General features: G+C 41.4%; 1 protein-coding gene across 6 annotated transcripts in view; it reads right to left on the bottom strand.

Annotated features, from left to right (window-relative positions):
• LOC115568979 (ecto-NOX disulfide-thiol exchanger 2-like) overlaps positions 1 to 18,285 on the bottom strand; it is a 179,201-nt gene that overhangs the window by 4,963 nt on the left and 155,953 nt on the right. For all 6 annotated transcript variants that reach the window (XM_030396780.1, XM_030396781.1, XM_030396782.1 and 3 more), the window contains 4 exons: positions 17,878 to 18,065; positions 10,949 to 11,089; positions 2,369 to 2,425; positions 1,509 to 1,614 (listed from right to left, as the gene is read on the bottom strand). In XM_030396780.1, coding sequence (XP_030252640.1) covers positions 1,509 to 1,614; positions 2,369 to 2,425; positions 10,949 to 11,089; positions 17,878 to 18,065 — 492 coding nt within the window. The remainder of the gene's footprint in view (positions 1 to 1,508; positions 1,615 to 2,368; positions 2,426 to 10,948; positions 11,090 to 17,877; positions 18,066 to 18,285) is intronic.

Here is an 18,285-nt window from a genome sequence, read left to right as displayed (position 1 = left end):
CATGTGAAAACGCAGCGTGGCGGAAAAACAACGAGCAGCAAAATAGGACAAGGCTTTGTTTACTTCTATAAATAATGTAGTTTATTACACGCATGGGAGATAGATGCTGGCCATATTTCCCATTATCATAAAGTCACAGTGTGTTATGTAATCTAATGAGTAAAGTGGGCTCTGTCTATCCGTCGTCGTATCTTCCCCCTCTCTCGCTCTAATGGCTGTGTAATTATGAAACGTTAATAACTCAAAACGACTGAAGCAAATCGGAAAAATCCAGCCGTGGTATTGGTTTCACATGTTGTGGTTACGCTTTGCAAGCTAAGGACAATAAACGTATACCGATCTAATGCAATCCAAGAGCTATGTGGTAAGAACTCGCCTTGTGAAACCAACAGTGTTAATAATAGTATTTTTTCTTTATTCTGGAAGATGGTCTTAGTTTTATGGACATGTCCGCCTGCTGAACTTATTAAGTGTCATTTAAACTACTGTAATTTACATACTTATGAGCTCCTTGATCGTGTCTAAATCTGTGGTGTGCTATTTAGTCTATTCAATTTAAAAAAAACATATATTTTGAGTTTTCAGTTGAATTATGTTTCAAATAACACGTGAGGGAGCTCAATCAACATACAGGAGATGATAAAACACTAAAAGCAGCTTCACAAAAAGACTGAACATGAAAATAAAACACCACAGAGAAGGTCTTTAACATGATAAAGTAAGTCTACAAATAGCCAGCATCCCTGTGTGCTTTAGTAAGTTGCTTTTAAAGGTCAAGTGTGTAGGATTCACGGGGACATACTGGCAGAAATGGAACAGAACATTACTAATTATGTTTTAATTACTTTATAATTACCTGAAACCAACAGTCGTTGTGTTTTTGTTCCATTAGAATAAGAGATTTACAGAGTGAGCGAGTCCTTTTCCATGGAGTCGAATCGAGGTCAGTGAAATCAAGGATGGATTTTTGACATGATGATGGCGCTCGAGGTAGAAAACTACCAGAGAAATACCAAAGTCATTAGAATCCATTTTCTGGCTATGAGGGATATTTTGACCAAACTTCCTGCAGATCCTTTAGATTTCTGTTGAGATATTTCAATCTAGATCAAAGCAGCGGATCCATCGACTGACTCTAAAACTGCTGACTGCACCTGGAATAAATGACTATAAAACAACTAGAATTCTGGCTGTCAGAGGCAGCCTAAAGCACCTGTCTGAGTTTAAAGTCTCAGACTGAGTGAATAAAAGATGAAAACTGTCAGGACGCTCGTACCTTTTTTTTAAAGTCCTGACTGAAGTATAAGTCACTCAGCTTTATTCTGCAGACTCTCAAATCAAGAAGGCTCCTACACGATCACGGTCGTCGCTTTAAATGTTACGATAACTGTACGTGCAGGTGGCCTTTCGTGTAATCACTGCTCCGTATTGTGTAGATACGGACAAAAAGACAAATCTGACACAAGTGTACAGCTGTGTTGTAAATGTAGTGACGCCATGAAGCGTACCGACAAGCAGCGCATCCCTCTCGGAGTGAACGGGAGTGTGAGGTTTCTTCTCTGGGAGACCTTCCTTCTCCTGACTGCAGGACACCACGGACGACGCCGTTACATCCTGGGGAAACACACAAACACAACGCCTTTGGTGATCAAACGCGCCGTTGAAAGACCCGCATACTGTGGCACCACAATTAAACAACCGACACTACTGAAAAATCTAAACAGGGCCCTGGGTAGTAACAGCGTCACATTACAATCAATTTACATGGCGTGCGTTATAAGCCCGCAAAAAGTGTTTGAACTGTAAGCAAACGCAAAAGTAGAAAATGAAACACAAAAATAATTTACATGAAAAGGAAAAGACAATGAGCTAAAAGATGAAGGAAGGGGAGAATAAAGCCAGCAGCTAGAGTCTTGACGGAGGGGTGAAAACAAAACAAGGGAGAGAACAAACGATGCTAATGATCAAGCTGTTGTTTACTGTGAGCTTGTGACACACACAAGTGAAGACAGAGGGGGGGGAAAAAAAAATCTGGATGTGAGTTTATGACAATAAGACGATACGAAAGTCTCGTATGAGTGAAGTTTCATCAAGGTGGCCTCGTCTGAAGCGAGAGTGTGTGCATGTATGTATCTGAGTGTTCACATTCCTGCCACACAGGTCCTTCATTTCCTAACCCAGTTGTGTCTAAGAGATTTATTCAGTGACAAGTACAGTCCCTGCGAAGGTTGGCCTGTAATGATACGTCATGTCAGTGGGAGAGTTAAGGGAGGAGAGGAAAGAGGGAGAAATAAGTGAAAAAAGAAAGGGAGGGAGGGCAGAGTTTAGTGTGCAGCAGCGAGAGCTCGGGATTTGTTTCCCCACTTACGCTGACTTGATTAGCACTCTGCTCGCTCCCTCTGTCATCTCGCTTTAACGTCTCCAGCTAGAGTCAATTAGAAAAATGAGAGGAAATGTCAATGACGGACAAGTCACACGCTAATGCAGTCAGACACACCCAAAACTCACCCGTGACCCTCAAACACACACACACTGACACATATGTATAAACACGGGCATCGTCAGCCTACTTTCAGACCGACTTTTCCATTCAAGTATTGGGGACGAGGTCAGAAGAGGAAATTCAAACAGTTTGAAATAGTTTGTAGTCCCAGAATAACAAAATAATTGGTCTGTGTTGAAAGTAGAACCCGACCCACAGTCAATTTGTAAGGCTGCTGCCGATACAGACATTATGGAAATGTGGTTATCAAACACTTGTTACGAAGATATGTAATGAAGGCAGCACATTTGACAGTTTATAAGTGAACTTTATTGCCCAAAGTGACAGCAGTGCACTGACGTAATAAAATTCCCCAGGTATTTAATGATAATATATTACCCAAAGCACCTTTTTCTACATTTCTTCCCGTTGAAACTAGAATTACTGCCACACAGATGCGACGTGTGCCTCAGTGCTCCCGTCAAGTTGCAGTTTACCCCCATGTCTTTCAAGACTCATATAATATACTACATGCAGAGAGACTTCGAAGAAATGTAATAAAAGGCATTGAATGTAGTCTTTGGTGAAATTAAATTCATAAGCGTATTGTGAAGTTTGATTCAAGTGAATAATATCCATGTCTGCCTTCACGCAGAGATGATTCTTATGGAGCGCAGAGGACGACAGAGAGCTTCATCACATGGTGCAACGGCAATAACCTGAAGTATCAGCAAAACCAATGAGCATGCTGTGGACCACTGCTGTGTATCTATTAGTGTGTGTTCATTGTATGTGTGTTCACGTGCTTAGCCAGTAAATCGGATTCTGACAGAAGACAAAGCTGTAGCCATGACGGCAGACAATACCATGAAGATGCAAATAAACTCTAAATTAATAAAAAAAAAAAAAAAAAAAAACTGGGATTCTTCAAACACTTCTTAAATCCACAGAAGATCCAAACAATCACCAGTTTGAAGGCACGCGAGATCAGTATCAGCTACTCACCAAATCGCCCCTTCTGTTCCATAGTTTTGGCGTTGAATAACTGTAATAAACTGACTGTGTTTCTAGTCTTAGCAGCCACTTAAAGTGCTCCACAACACATGTTAGCAATCACCAGTTCACACAAGAAATTCTAGTGCTGGAGGTTACCATGCAATTTGCCGGCTGCTCATCAGGAGCGATAACCACTCGTACACTGATGGAAGAGCCATCGCAAGCAAATTGAGGTTCAGTATCTTGCTCAAGGACACTTCCACATGTAGACTGCCCACCGGCCGTCCAATTGTGAATTCCTGACTCATGGTGACCCTGAACTTTTGACTTATGGCCACCAAAATCTAATGAGGTCTTTGAGTTCAAGGGAACGTTTATGCCAAATCTGAAGAAATTCCCTGAAGGTGTTCTTAGTGTTTTTTTGGGGGGCCTTTATATGGCTTTATTGACAGTCCAAAGGGCTCCAGGCCGGGACTTGAACCCGGGGCCGCTGCAGCGAGGACAGAGCCTCTGCACACAGGACGCCCGCCCTACCGACTGAGCTAAACAGCATCTCGGTAGAGGCGTTCTTGTGGGAATAAAACATTTTCACATCATCCACATCAGACAGCATATACGCTGATACAGAGACCTCCAATAGCTCCAGTGTACTCAGATGAATTCAATCAAGGCACAGCACAGAATACATGCGCTCAAAGAACACCTTCCGAATACATTTCTATAGAAAATGCTATTAAAGATTACCCCCCTGACGTACTGTTTAAAATCATTAAAGTAGCTTCACTTTCATGTCAGAAGGCTGCGATAACATGACAACGGCGCTGACAGTTGATGACGAAAGACGACATCTCGAGAGAGGATTTAGGAGACGCTGGGTCTGATAAGGTAACCGCATTATTAAACAGACACGCAGGAAATAATGCAGCGCTGACAGCGACAATCCCGCATCAATGAACACGGTGAATGAGTGTTTTCATGATGTGATATGTAATCTACCATCCAATGTAAACAGCAAACTAACCTGTCACATCGTATGTGAGGAGCCGATGCCCCGTAAAATGTGTTAATACACCGTACGTCTTGGTGCATACAGCCAGCTATGTATACATGATGTGTTTTTATACCGACTGTATGCCAAGAGCCTATGTATGCCAATTCTTCTCCACCAGGTGATGAAATAATATGAAAAGAGGGTTTCACTGAATAAATCTACACATGTAAGTAAAAACTGACACATTCTATTATCTCCTGGCCCGGATTTTATGACACAATTCAAACGTTTTCAGGGATTTTTGATGTGGTCTTACACCTACGCTGCTCCAATCATCTTTATTCTCCAACGGGGACTGATTTTTATCAGAGGGAGTATTTTTCTGTATTACACGATGAGACAGGTCACGTCACAGTGATCTAATGTAGACCGAAGGTGATTCAGTGACATGAATGAACTGATGTTTCAATAGCCAAGAGCTGTATGTGACTGTCAAGAAGCTGTGACCACGATGTAAATGTTGTTGGCCACTTGGGGGCAGCAGAAACAGGCTGTTATGGTGAACATTTTGCAAACTAAGTCCAATGTTTACTCTCTTTTAGCGCTGCTTTTGGTCTCCACCAGCTCCTGAGCAAAATATTCCACTGTTAAATATGTTATCTTATCTGAAAACACAGCCTGAGTGATGAGAGTGAACCAGAACAGTAAAGGTTTAGGGTGCTAGGGTTATAACCAACATCTCTGGCTCTCTAAGGGGTTTGTCTCGACTTTTATAACATCTCTGGATGTGTCGTACGTATATAGTGGAGGTTCTCTTACTTGCGGGGAAAAAATAAATGTGGGATTGTGACGAAGCTGTGGCTCGACAAACTCTAAAATGATGCACAACGTTTTTTTTTCCTTCTTAACGACTTACTTCTCCCATACAAACATCTCTCTCAGGTTTTCTAACCCTGTCAGTATTTATCTTCAATACACATGAATGGGAATAAAAAAAAAAAACGTATAAGTCAGAGTACACCAACATGTCACTGCATTATTTAAACGTTAAGACTTATAGGTCAGTTATAGCAAACGATCTGTGGCTTTAGCTGTGTTGGCAGCTACATGCATCTTTTATAACCTTCCGTCCTTGCTTCTGATTATCTGGTGGACTGACTTTTTGTCCATTTTTGTTACAGCTACTGGCAGGGCTCATAAAGGTCAGTCGAGCATGGGAGCAATGTTTAACAAGTATGAACTTTTGGTGCTATGTTTACCACAGAGTGCGTTGCGTATCAGCACAGGGCAGTAAAACCCACACCACATACAGAATAATGATGCAAACAAATGCCATTGTTTGCAATATTGTGACAGCACCTTAAACCCGACGGGAAGAAGGCGATCTTTTCTCCAGTGACATAAGCAGCTTGTAACCATACAATTGTCTCACGAGTTTGTCCAGAAATAGCCCTCCATATGGCACTGTCATCTCCTTAACGTCACCTGAGGACAATATCCTCATTGCAGTCCAGATGATGAAGTAACTCAGCCACTATACAGCTCTATATGAAGGGATAATCCTCCAGAGAAAAGGAAGAGATGAAGAAAAAGATCCTCACCGCAGAGCAACAGAACAGCTACAGAAGCTGTGCCTCAAGTCTTTTGTTCCTGCAGAAAGAAAACCACCTTTTCCTTTTCTTTCATCCCCCTGGGAATCAAACCTATATGCGATCCTGATATATGATAGAAATATTGGTAACGACATGTCATTATGTCATTTCATTTCATTGACAGGTCCTACATTTCTGAAAAAAATGTCCTTTCAATTTTCTACGAAGGAAATGACGGCAAATAAATAACTTACTTGTTTTGAAACGAGCACAATGGTAATTAAACAAAAGTGTGCAGGACTGAGGAAGTCTGGGGATTTAAGGCAACACCACTGAACACTCGCCATCAGCTACCTGCTACATTATGGACATTGAACACACCCATAGTGGAATCAAAATGGCGGCAACAAACAGCTGAGTGGAAGGACTGTGAGGGCCTGGACACACAAATCCGAGGTCAGATAATTGGCGATGAAGAAGGCCAAAAAGCTGCACCTGAAGACATCCGACTGTGATTGGTCCACTTGCATGCACCTCATTATCCAGCTTCTCCTCCAGTGCTTAGTGCCACTTGTTTCCCCAGTAAAAACACCGCAATCTTTGACTGTTACAGGCCTGTCAACTCTGCCTACCCCAGCTGCGAGACAAATAGGTTGGTGTGTTTTGAGGGGAAAGTAAGATTAATTGCAGATTCAACATGCTAAATTTGCCAAAGAGCTGCAGACAAGGGCCGACTAGTTCAGGACACAGATCGACGCTGACCGTCAGCCCAAAATCCCATCCCGCCAGTCCTCACTGCTTCTCTACAGGAGCCGCAGATGTTAGAGGACGAGGCACAGAGAACAGAGAAAAAACTATCCACATAGTTCAAACATGTGCAGCTGAGAGACCTTCCGTCAAATCACAGCAGACAAACTCGAGCAGCTCTGAGAATCAAAAAGATGACCTGAGAGCAGAAAGCAGCGCAGCGGAGTCATCAGGCTGCACTTGACAGTACCATTTTAGTATTATCATTATCCAATTACATAGCTGATTGAACTTGAAGCTCATTGTCATGTCAGCCTTTTTTTTCCGCTGGTGCCATGCTGAGCCATGGCAGGCCGGTCTGAAATGGGAAAGTAAGCCGTAGCGAAGCATACCTGAACTCAAATGAGATCTTTGTTGCATTTCAATGGGTGACCTGCAGTGAAATGACATCTTTGTTGTATTTTTGATAAATGCGCCTGCCTCTCATGGAGAAGAAAAGCGGTGAATTACAGTATTTCTACTTCCTGAAAGGATCAGGACGGTTTGCTGTCTTCACAGCTTTTGTCTGTGTGAAAATCCAGGGACAGCTCATCGACAGCAGAGAGCAACAAACTGCTTCACATGCACACAAACCTTTCAGTCTCCTGTCAACCTGAGCAGCCTCATTACAGTTGTTTACTTGTGTCCCTCACTCAAGGGCACCTTGATGGTCACTGTTAAGCAAAGACGCTTTATCCCTCAACATAATCGATCTTATAACTCAACTTTTTAAAGAAATAGTCAGTTAACTTCTACTCTGACTTTTTATAAAATCCTCACTCCTCCTGAATCCCAATAACCAAGAAGAAAACAGTCGTTCCCATCTCCTATTTTACGGTGTAACATCAGTATGCAGCATTACAAAAAAAAAGACGAAATGGAGGACACGGCAGTCATGGCGATGAATGTACCCGAGGTAATTTTCTCAAGTTTATGCAAACGTTTTCCGCTTTTGAACTACATACAGTCAAATAAATCTCATTTGAGTGCAAAAGTTCATTGAAGGATTTTTGGTACCCTCACAGTGAACAGCTTAAGGCTGCATCTTGATACGAGTCGGAAATAGGGAGAGAAATCTCCGTGCAAAGATTCTTTTAAGAATTATTGTGGCTTTTTTTAGGGTAACACGCTTTAAGATTTCACTCATATTCATTTGAATCCTTAACGTTTTCATGAATTCAAACCACATATTTGATGAAGGGTAAGTTGGTATTTACAGCTTGTGACTCAGTGTTACTGTTTTTAATTTCTGCAATTGTATCAACAACAACAGACCTTTATTGTAAAAGTACAGTATTTTAATTATCCTAAACATTTCCAACAATGTTTAAACCCACAGAAATCCATCATTTTATTTAAAGGGATATTCCGGTGTAAGTTTAATCCATGGTCTAACACACCGTGAAACTGTGTTAGACTCCCTCTCGAGAGATCAAGTTAGCAGACCGCTAATTTACGGAGTTTTATCAACCTCAGAAACGACCGCACGACAACAATACACTGCAGCAACAGTACAAATAGGGTCTCAGCACATAGTCCGGGGCATCTAACCTCCGCTAGCTTAGCTGGATTTCTACTGAAAAGCTGACTAAATTTACCACTCTTCTGCAGCAGCTTCCTGTTGACGGGAAGTCCCGACGAGTCGATTACCGAGTGCAGTAGAGTTCCGCGGCTCATGGATGAAAATGTATGATTATGACTCCATGGAAAAGCAATCAAAGTTCATATGTGTCTTACCTGCCAGTTTATAACAGTTATTATCGAGAGCGGACAGGGAAAAGAACGGAATTGAGCATTTCTAACCGCACTCGGTAATCGTCGCGTCGGGACTTCCTCGACCCGGAACCTGATGGAGGAGAGTTGAAGTCTGTTTTTAGCTTCACAATAGAAATCCAGCTAAGCTAGCGGAGGTTAGATGCCCCGGACTATGTGCTGAGACCCTATTGTACTGTTGCTGAAGTTTGGTGCTGTTCTGAGCATTATTTGTGGCTTTGTGGTGGCGGTTTATATTTGGATCCATTTACTGCAGTGTATTGTTGTCGTGCGGTCGTTTCTGAGGTTGATAAAACTCTGTAAATTAGCAGTTTGCTAACTTGATCTCTCGAGAGGGAGTCTAACACGGTTTCACGGTGATTTAGACCATGGATTAAACTTATCCCTTTAAGGTAACAATGATTTTATATTGTTTCACGCTGTTGACGCTATAACTTCTTGCAGAGTGAACAGACATCCTGAAAAACTCAGGACAGACATGAGTTGTGGTTGGTAAGATGAATCCTGCCTCTTTATCTGTATGTCCTGAACATTAGAATAAACCTGGTTTTAGATTAGTTATAGCCTCGGTGGAACATTCTTCTATTGCACTATTGCGGCTCTCGGTCAGCTACAGCAAGAACTCTGCTGTAGCTTTTTAAAATGTCTGTAGCCTACACAAGTTATAGCTGTTGCCTCTCTGCAGCAGCAATAGCTGTGGCTGGAGGCTTTATTTATCAAGGTTGCACACCTGTCAGTCTCATTACTCTGAACGTGATATCTTAGCAATGCAAGGTGGTAATTCTAGTTTTTCTAGCTGCGTTGAGTAGCAGCAGGCAGGCGGGCCGTGAGTAATCTGACATGGACAGGTGTGACAGGCACTGCTCAAAAGACTGAGATACATTTTTTAAAAAAGTAACGGATAATGATTTACACACTGTTACATACAACAGAATCATTTTTTTTTTTCATTCTAGCTGAACATAATTAATTTTAGCCTTGAGTTTTGACTGAGACTGAGAAACATCGGTTGGTACGTCAGGGAGTTAGAAAAGAAAGACGACAAATGTGACTGACGTAACATGAATACAACTTTAATACATCATCTTGCCCTTGAACATTTCTTCCTGAGTTACATCAGACAGATTTTCATCGAGAAAGTTGATGTTTAAAAATGAAGTCAACATCTCCCATCGTCTTCACATCATCATGTCTGTTGTAGTCACTGTTTTGACTGAGAAACACCTTGTGGCAGAAATGACATGTTGTGTTTCTACAGAGAAATTAGGTGTCATTTAAACAGTGAAGTCATTTATATTCGCTGTAGAAGGAAGGTGATCTAGTTGGTACGGCTTGTTTTATTTCAACTGTAGAAGATGCTGCATTGGTTATTTTCGACTTGCAGAGGTCAGTTTGCCTTACTTTCAGTTTCAGTCGGACTTTAGATAAGAATGCAAACTACTGCACCTGTCTGCAGTCTATACAATCACAACTATACATGGCAGAGAAAGGATCGATCCCCTGTAGAAATCCAGCTCAAGAGATAAGAGTTCCCAGATCCTTTCCCCCTCGATTACAGTAACCAAGATATTAATTTACCGGATCAAAGTCTGTTGTAACCCAGTAACTTAAGTGCATGTAAACACATCACAGATTCTCGTTGTTTCTCTCACAGCTGTATCAGAACTGTATTAAGTTACCGCTAATGCAAAGCAAACATTTCCCCCACTGCTCTTAGTTCACATTAAAGCATTTAACGCGGTGTGGATTTTATTATGAAGCAGCGGTTTGCACTGACCGCAATCATTCATTAAAAATGCATCTACAACGATCACAGCCTGATGGAAGAGACCGAATACACCGACTTTTCTTTGCTAGCCTGCAGTATGCCTGTAGGATTAAACATCCTTTGACATTTTGATTTAAATCTCCTCATCTTTTCCTTCATTTTTCTGCCTGAATCTAAAAGAGTAATACTGTAGATTTGCTTTTGTCTCCTTTAATTTCCTCTTTGTAAAGTCTGGTTTCATACCAAAGATCTCGACTACTTGTTCATTGCATGCCTTCAGAGCAAACTTCCCGTCTTTTTATTGACTGTGCTCAGTGGATTCGGGGATAAATCATTCAACACCACTTTAAATGCACCAACATCTCTGATAAAACGCAGGCAGCGATGTGTTGAATCATTTTCCAAATATGTGAAATTCGTCACGCACTCATTACAAAGTCATTTCTCTCTAACTAGACCAGAAATTAGGCATATTTTTTCTGGAGTTAGTATAGACATTTTCAAAAACCACATGAACATGAACACCAAGTGACTATAGATGTGTTTGTTGTTATTCTGACCTGGAGGGTGTGTGTCGTCTGCAGGTTGTGCAATCCCGCCTTGAGGTTGTGTATTTGGTTCTTCAGCTGCTGTTTGTCGTCCGTGCTCTTCTCAAGCTCGGCCTCTCGCTCCTTCAAGTCGTCCCTCATTCGTAGGAGTTGCTAAACATAAACAAAGAGAGAAAATAGGTTCACCTGACCACAGGGTCTCAGCAACAGCAAGACATTAACTCTGATCAATAAGAAGGTAAAAAAAAAATCCTGCTGGGGAAATATACAAAATGTGGACTCCCTCTTGAGCTTCTTCACTTAATGTAATGCTGAACAATTCATCAGTTACAGTGTTGCTGTGCAATGTGTGTAAAGTGAGGTGAAAAATGAGCAACGGTCCAGAGAGAAGGAGCCGGGGAGCGTTTCAGCCGGTCAGTAACGAGGACCTGCACATAATGAGCTCCTCTGCATATCTGGGACCTCATTCATACTGTGTATTAAAAATATGTTCTCTGCTCATACAAGTGAATGAATAATGCAATTACACCCTAATACTTTCACATTATCCATTGTTATGACCTGTGCTTTGTATGCATCATGTCTTATTTTTGGTTTACACCTACATAAAATATCACAGGGGAAATATACTGTATTACTTCCTGCTGCAATACATTATTAATACACAGGAGCCAAGTATCGAGATGTTTTTAAAACATGCAGACACTCTGAATTAACTCTCCTGCATGTTGTTCTTACCGAAGTCTCTACCTTATCACTCCTCGTAGTTTTGCTTATCAAATGAGTGAGGATAAAATGAAAGGAACCAACTTGTGCTAAAGAAGAAGAAACTCACAAAGGGAAAATGATGGACAGAGTGAAAAGTTGTTTCCTTCCTTAAAGTGAAACTCTCGGCAAAATGCAATCTAGGCTTTTTTTGTGGATGTACCCGAATCAAACCTTCGTGTGAAAGCATAATTACGACGAAAGAGGCACTTTTAAGATTTACCAGAGTTTTGTTTTTGGGTCAAACTCATTTTCAGTGGGAGTGCTACAGGCACTTTAGCGACAGCATCAAAATCGCTGTTTTTAAAACAGTAAGAAGGCTCGACACAACATGAAACTTTGCTCCTAGTATCACCGGGGTCTCTACACATGAACACGAGCATTTAGAACATTGTTTGTCATTGTTTGTGTACACAGAGTTTACTAAAAAGAAAGTTTTTGAACACGTCACGTTAGCAGTAGCTTGTTCCGCTCGCCGCCATCCAGCCAGCTGAGAAGTATTGATCTCCGAATGCGACGTAACCTGGAGGACAGTTAAAGTGGAACACTCCTAAAGCTTAGTTCCATATAAATGCAGGATAATATGTTGTTTTGTCTCTCATCTCATCTTATTATCAACCACTTATTTGTGAGGGTCAGGGGGATATAACCCCTTTATCCCCCCTTTTTTCAAGGGGTTACTGGAGCTAATCCCAGTTATCTCTCTGATGGCAGGGTACACCATGATGGCAGAGGCAGCCACGCAAGGTGCCAACTGCGCATCGGGAGCAATTTTGGGGTTCAGTAACTTGCTCAAGGATACTTCAACAAGCTCAGTTCCACCCCGGGGGAGAAGGAATTCGAACCAGCGACCTGTCGATCACTAGTCGACCTGCTCTACCCGCTGAGCTACAGCCGACCCCCCCCGCCCCTTGTGAGATATGTCGTGGATAGTTGTTGCCAGAAGACAGTAGATCCACCTTAACTGTCCTCCTAAAGCTTTCTGTCAAGCAGCGGGAGGGATAAGGTGTATTAACCTGAAAGATGAGGAAGAAAATGTTCCCTTTGTAGGCAGTTTCAAAGTTTGTTATAATACGATATCGCGAGTTGTTCAAAAACTTTCTTTTTTAGTTTCATGTTGTGTCGAGCCTTCTTACTGTTTTAAAAATAGAGATGTTGATGCTATCGCTAAAGTATCCGTTGCACTCCCATTGAAAATGAGTTTGAGCCGAAAACTAAAATATGGTAAATCTTAAAAGTGCCTCTTCCGTCGTAATTATGCTTTTACACAAAGGTTTGACTCGGGTACATTCACAAAAAAAGCCTAGGTTGCATTTTGGCGAGAGTTTCACTTTAAAAAACATTTTAACTCCAGAACTGCTTTCTGGCAGTTCAGCCTTTATTTACAGTTGTCGTGTGTATGTGTGTTAAAGAGGCACTTAGCTGAGGCTCCTCTTTGAACACTGTTTCATTACTCTGGTTAAATGTGAATACATACATACATTATTTATATGCATTACAAAACAATTCCTGCTTTTTGTTTTTTAGGTTTTTTTGTGATTGTGCAAGTTCATCACAGGGCTGACACTTAGAGACAAAACAACCACGCATGAGCACATTCACACCAGCGGACAATTAAGAGCCGTTTCAAAGTGCTTTACATGCTGTATATTAAAATATTAGTGTGTCATAAATTAATGTGAACAGTCTTTGTCACAAGGAACCCTTTGAAATCTGAGCGGTACCTTAAAACAGAATAAATTACTGTGTGTACTAATATGATATGTTAACATGATATCTGTGATGTTTGCTCGCTAACTAGCAGATACCTGAATTATAAAAAATGATCAGACGTGATCATCTTTGAACGCACCGTACAGTGAGCCTGGTGATTATTTGGAATATAATTGAACCTAGAATTCAGACATCAGTGTTAATGTTACCCTGTCATGATGCAGACAGAATGCAGGTAACAACAAACACTTCTTGATGTAAATGTAAGACTCAAACTCTGAGGTCATAATCCCGATTTTAAACAAATCGTATCTTTAAAGGGACAGTGTGTAATATATCAAGTATTTAGCGCCATCTAGCTGTGAGGTTCTACATTGCAACACTCCTTTGCTCGCCCCTCCCGTTCTGCAGACGTTGGAGACGTTCCGGAAGCTACGGTGGCCCTGATGGACAAAAAACTCATTTTCAAAATATGGACTCTTTCCCAACAGCGTCGAGTATTTCTACTGATTCAAGTAATGAGGTAAAGATGTGGTTAGTTATTGTTATTGTTAGTGACGAGAGCTTTTGCTGAGCTCCCTCTCAGTTCTGCAGTCAAGCTAGCTCTGAGCGAAAATGCGTTTAGCTGCACTACGTAGTACCACGTAGTGCTTTGTGTCCTTCTCGGCAGTCCATAGTTTTTTTGAAACCAGAAAGACATGGCGGCCTCCACAGAGCTTGCCCGTGCTATGTATATTCAGATAGGTAATTCTTCGCTCAGGAGGATAAGTCAGATTGTTGGCAGAGGTAATTGTACACCAATGAGGACTTACTTAGGAACGAAGACGTTGATTTGAGTTAATAAATTACTTAAATCGTTACACACTGTCCCTTTAAGGGATTATATCGTATGGGAACAGGTTGTGTCTGAGATGCTGAGCTTTCCTAATGTTGAGATTGGACATTTGTTAGAGGAAGTGCACCTCGCACTGAAAATTGGAGCATAAGGGTATAAGCCGTTTTGATAGCGGTCACCACTTAACACATTATTAGATGTAAGTCCAAGAGCAGAAAATTAATTTCGAGGTTTGACTCTAAACACTGAAATCAGAGCGGTGTGACTGCAGAGCTGGAGCACAATTTGTTATAATCTACACTTGGTGCTGAATAGACTATTGGCAAAGCACCGGAGGCAAATCTCCACACACACATATGCGTGTCCGCCCCTCAGAGACTGAACCTTGTCACAGTGATAAACAGAAGATTGTGGTTGCGCTGTGCAGCTCCCTCATGTAAACTTGTATGTGGGAATGTGTGGCGCTGGAAAAACAACAGATGTGCTCAGCCAACCTTTCATAGGTAAATATAATCTCACAAACATTCGCACTTGGGGTTTAGGTGTTATTTTGAACTGAAGGAAAATCTGGTTAAAGATGCTATCTAACAGCTAAAAGTGTCAACAGAAGGATGCTTTTCGTTGTTTGAACGTGTTTGTGTGCAAACCTTCATCATACTTTGTCAAGTACAGTGACATGTATGTTTTGTCATGTGTAGAAAAGGCTGTTGCAAAAACACTTTATAGGATTTAACTGGGGAACAGGTTAATAAAAAGACAATGTAAATGTCTTTTTGGTTTCAAGTTGAACATCACTTCTTTCCTTCAGAATGACTCGTTTCACAGGTGACGCTTCGAGCCACGGGATCATTTTATCTGCTGACAATATTCAGCCTTTTGAAGGCCAGACAACGTAACTATCTTAAAGACTGGGGGGAGAGCAAAGTGTTCAATTGAGAGAGACACATTTCATAAAGGTGATTACAATGCACTTTGTCAAATGAGATGGAAGTGGAGAAAAGCTCCTCTGCCTCCCCTGAAAACAATATTTTCTCTGACATCCCCCAGCTCAAGGAAAAGTAACTGCAGGCTGGGGTTATTTGACAACACAGCAGGTGATCAGAAAAGTGGATTGCCGCCTGAGGAAGCGTTTTCTTTTTCAAATTGGATTACTAAATGTTCCCGAGGGTAATATTCTATTAAATATGGCCTAAAGCTACACTTCTCAACGCCGGTCCTCAGGACACAAAGACTTGTTCCCTTTTTTTTTTCCAGGTCGTTTTTCCTATTTAAAGGGTGTCAAGCGCTATTATTCAATCAAACAGCAAGAAATTGATTCACATCCTGGTCCCTCCACAAACTCATGCCTGCAGCCATACTGGATCAGAATAGATTAGTGTAACAAGCACTGCTGTACGTAAATGTTGCAAAGAATATAGGACTAAATGTACAGCAGTAAAGACACTGAATGTTTATACAGTATTAAGGATATACTACAGGTGTATATACTGTAGGAGCTAATGTGTGGTGTAGCTAATGCACACATACCAAGGCTGAATCAAGCATTCACATGATTATTTCAATTATCAATGACTCTTGATTAATAAAAAAAATGTCTACAAATCATCACAAGTCCTCTTGTTTTCAGTCCAAACTCAAAACTCAGACAAGAAATTAGTTTAAAACGATAAAAAAAGGCGAAAAGCAGCACATCCACAAGTCATTCACTGATTTTTAAATATATGGTTATTGTCATGCCCTCCACTTCTGCCAAGGGTTTTCTCTTTGTTCTATGTATGTTGACATGATAACCTGAGTGGTTACAGGTGAACTGGGCCGGGCCGGAGCCAGTCCAGCTGCATCTGATCCTGTCATTTCAAACACTCAGCTCGTCCACATCCACCTCTCAAGTCAGTCTGCGTCTGTCGTTTGAATATGTGACTTTGATTCCTGTTGCTTTTTGGATTCCTCTGATCCCGTTCTCCTCTTCATGCGGTTCAGTCTGCCCCGTCCCTGCTCCCCTAATCTACCCTCCACCTTTTGTCTTCTACGCCAACTCAACTCAAACAATCCCTGGACTCAGCCCTCACCTGCTCAACCCCGATTACCTCTCCCCTGGACTCCTGCCTCAGCTCAGCTCAGCTCAGCTCAGCTCAGCTGGGCTCCATTCCCCACGCTGCTCACTCCAGCTCAAACCCCACTCCCTTTTACTTTGACAATAAACAAATTGTTTGCATCAAATCACAGTCTCAACATGTATGGAAAAAATCCAGATCTTGCCCAAAACATCCGTGTGGCAGGAATTAACAGTGTGATGGGAATGCTGTCCTTTAATCTTCTTCTAACAGGTGATACTTTCATGAACGGGTATAACAAGGAATATCCTCTAAAGGCGCATTGGGGCAAGTTTCACCACTTTGAAAAACTATGTGAGCTCAGGAACACTTTTTAAAACTTCTGATGGTAAAAAGTCTGTTTACAAATGATCTGGTTCTGTTTTTTGGAATCTTGGTTTTAATCAAAACCACCATTTGTGCCGTCGTATGAGAGCAGAGAAAGTTATAGAATCTGCACAACATACTTTGGAGCGACAGCCTCCATCATGCAGCCTCACAGCCTACACAGTCACTGTCCACCCACACGTCTTTTCACTCACTCCCCCCTTTTAAATTACACCTGGTTGGATGCAGCCAGTTTCACTGCTTTATGTAACTTAAGTCCTGACCTGAGAGTGACCATAATCCTGACTCCTGAAAGCTGTGATATCGTATTATAACAAACTTTGAAACTGCCTACAAAGGGAACATTTTCTTCCTCATCTTTCAGGTTAATACACCTTATCCCTCCCGCTGCTTGACAGAAAGCTTTAGGAGGTCATTTATTCTTTATGTGAACTGCTTTTATACTAGTTTCCCAGTGCAGACAAATGCTGCAGCTTTTGGTAAATACCGAGTTCTTCCTCCAAATGAATGTCTCAGCTTTTCTCTGAACATTGAACACATGTCATGGCCTTGATCTGATCTTTGATTGAATTACTGACCACTGTCAGCTTGCCGAACCTGATTTACACTAAAACGTTCCTTCCACTCCCTGTTAGTTTACAATGTCACCTGTAGCTGCTTTAACAGCAATATGAAAGCAACTTAAGCGGACTGGAGCCAGACAGAAAATGGCTGAGGTTTGTTGTTGTCAAAGTATCTCCTGTGTGATGCAGATGGTTCTTTTGCTTCTTATTTTCCAGATAACATAATTATCATAATATTATAAATAATTGTAAGTACGGTTTGAAGTAGGCAACAATTTTACCTGCTTTTGAAGAGTGTTTTGGAATCAAGTGCGTTGGTCGAGTGATCGCTTTTTCTTCGAGGAAATTCTTAAAAGATTAAGATTCGAGATTCAAAGTGTTTAATATATTGTGTTTAAATAATACAGGGGAAACATCTGCTTGTTTTGGAGGGAAAAATACTAAAACGCAACACTAAACTGATCTTAAAGATTATGACTGTATTACATATTGATATGTATTCTATTCGGTTTCATGCTAACTAATAAAATGTCCCAAACATCTGACTGAAGTCATCTGTTCATAGGTCGAACTTGTTTTCCTTTCTAATCTAGTCCACACACAGCATCACGAGGTGTTTATTACCTTCTGCATGCCTTGCAGGGCCTGCTGTAGGAAGCTGAGCTGCTGGGAGTGCGTGCCGTCCTCCTCGCTGCTGATTGGTTGGTTCTTGCCCTGTTCCTGTTTGAGCAGATCCACCTCGTTCCTGTAGGCGTCCAGCTGGCAGCGCAGGGAGTCGTTCTCCTCCTTCAAGGCCTCTGCCTGAGAAACACCTACAGATTCAGACGACACAAAAAACACACAATGACACATTATTAGACTCTCTAAGAATGTAATCAGTGTAGTTTCTGTCTGAATGCCAAACTCTATTGTTCTGCACGCACAGGAAGAATCTGTTTCACTCATCAACAAGAACACAAACATATTTCTGTTGTTCTCTGATTCTGTAACCAACCCAACGTCAGAATCAATGCTGCCAATACACATTTCTGC

The sequence above is a fragment of the Sparus aurata genome, chromosome 18 (genome assembly GCF_900880675.1).
Source record: "Sparus aurata chromosome 18, fSpaAur1.1, whole genome shotgun sequence".
Classification (NCBI taxonomy): Eukaryota; Metazoa; Chordata; class Actinopteri; order Spariformes; family Sparidae; genus Sparus; species Sparus aurata.
The sequence above is the reverse complement of the archived record's forward strand: the minus strand, read 5'-3'. Positions and strand labels throughout refer to the sequence as shown.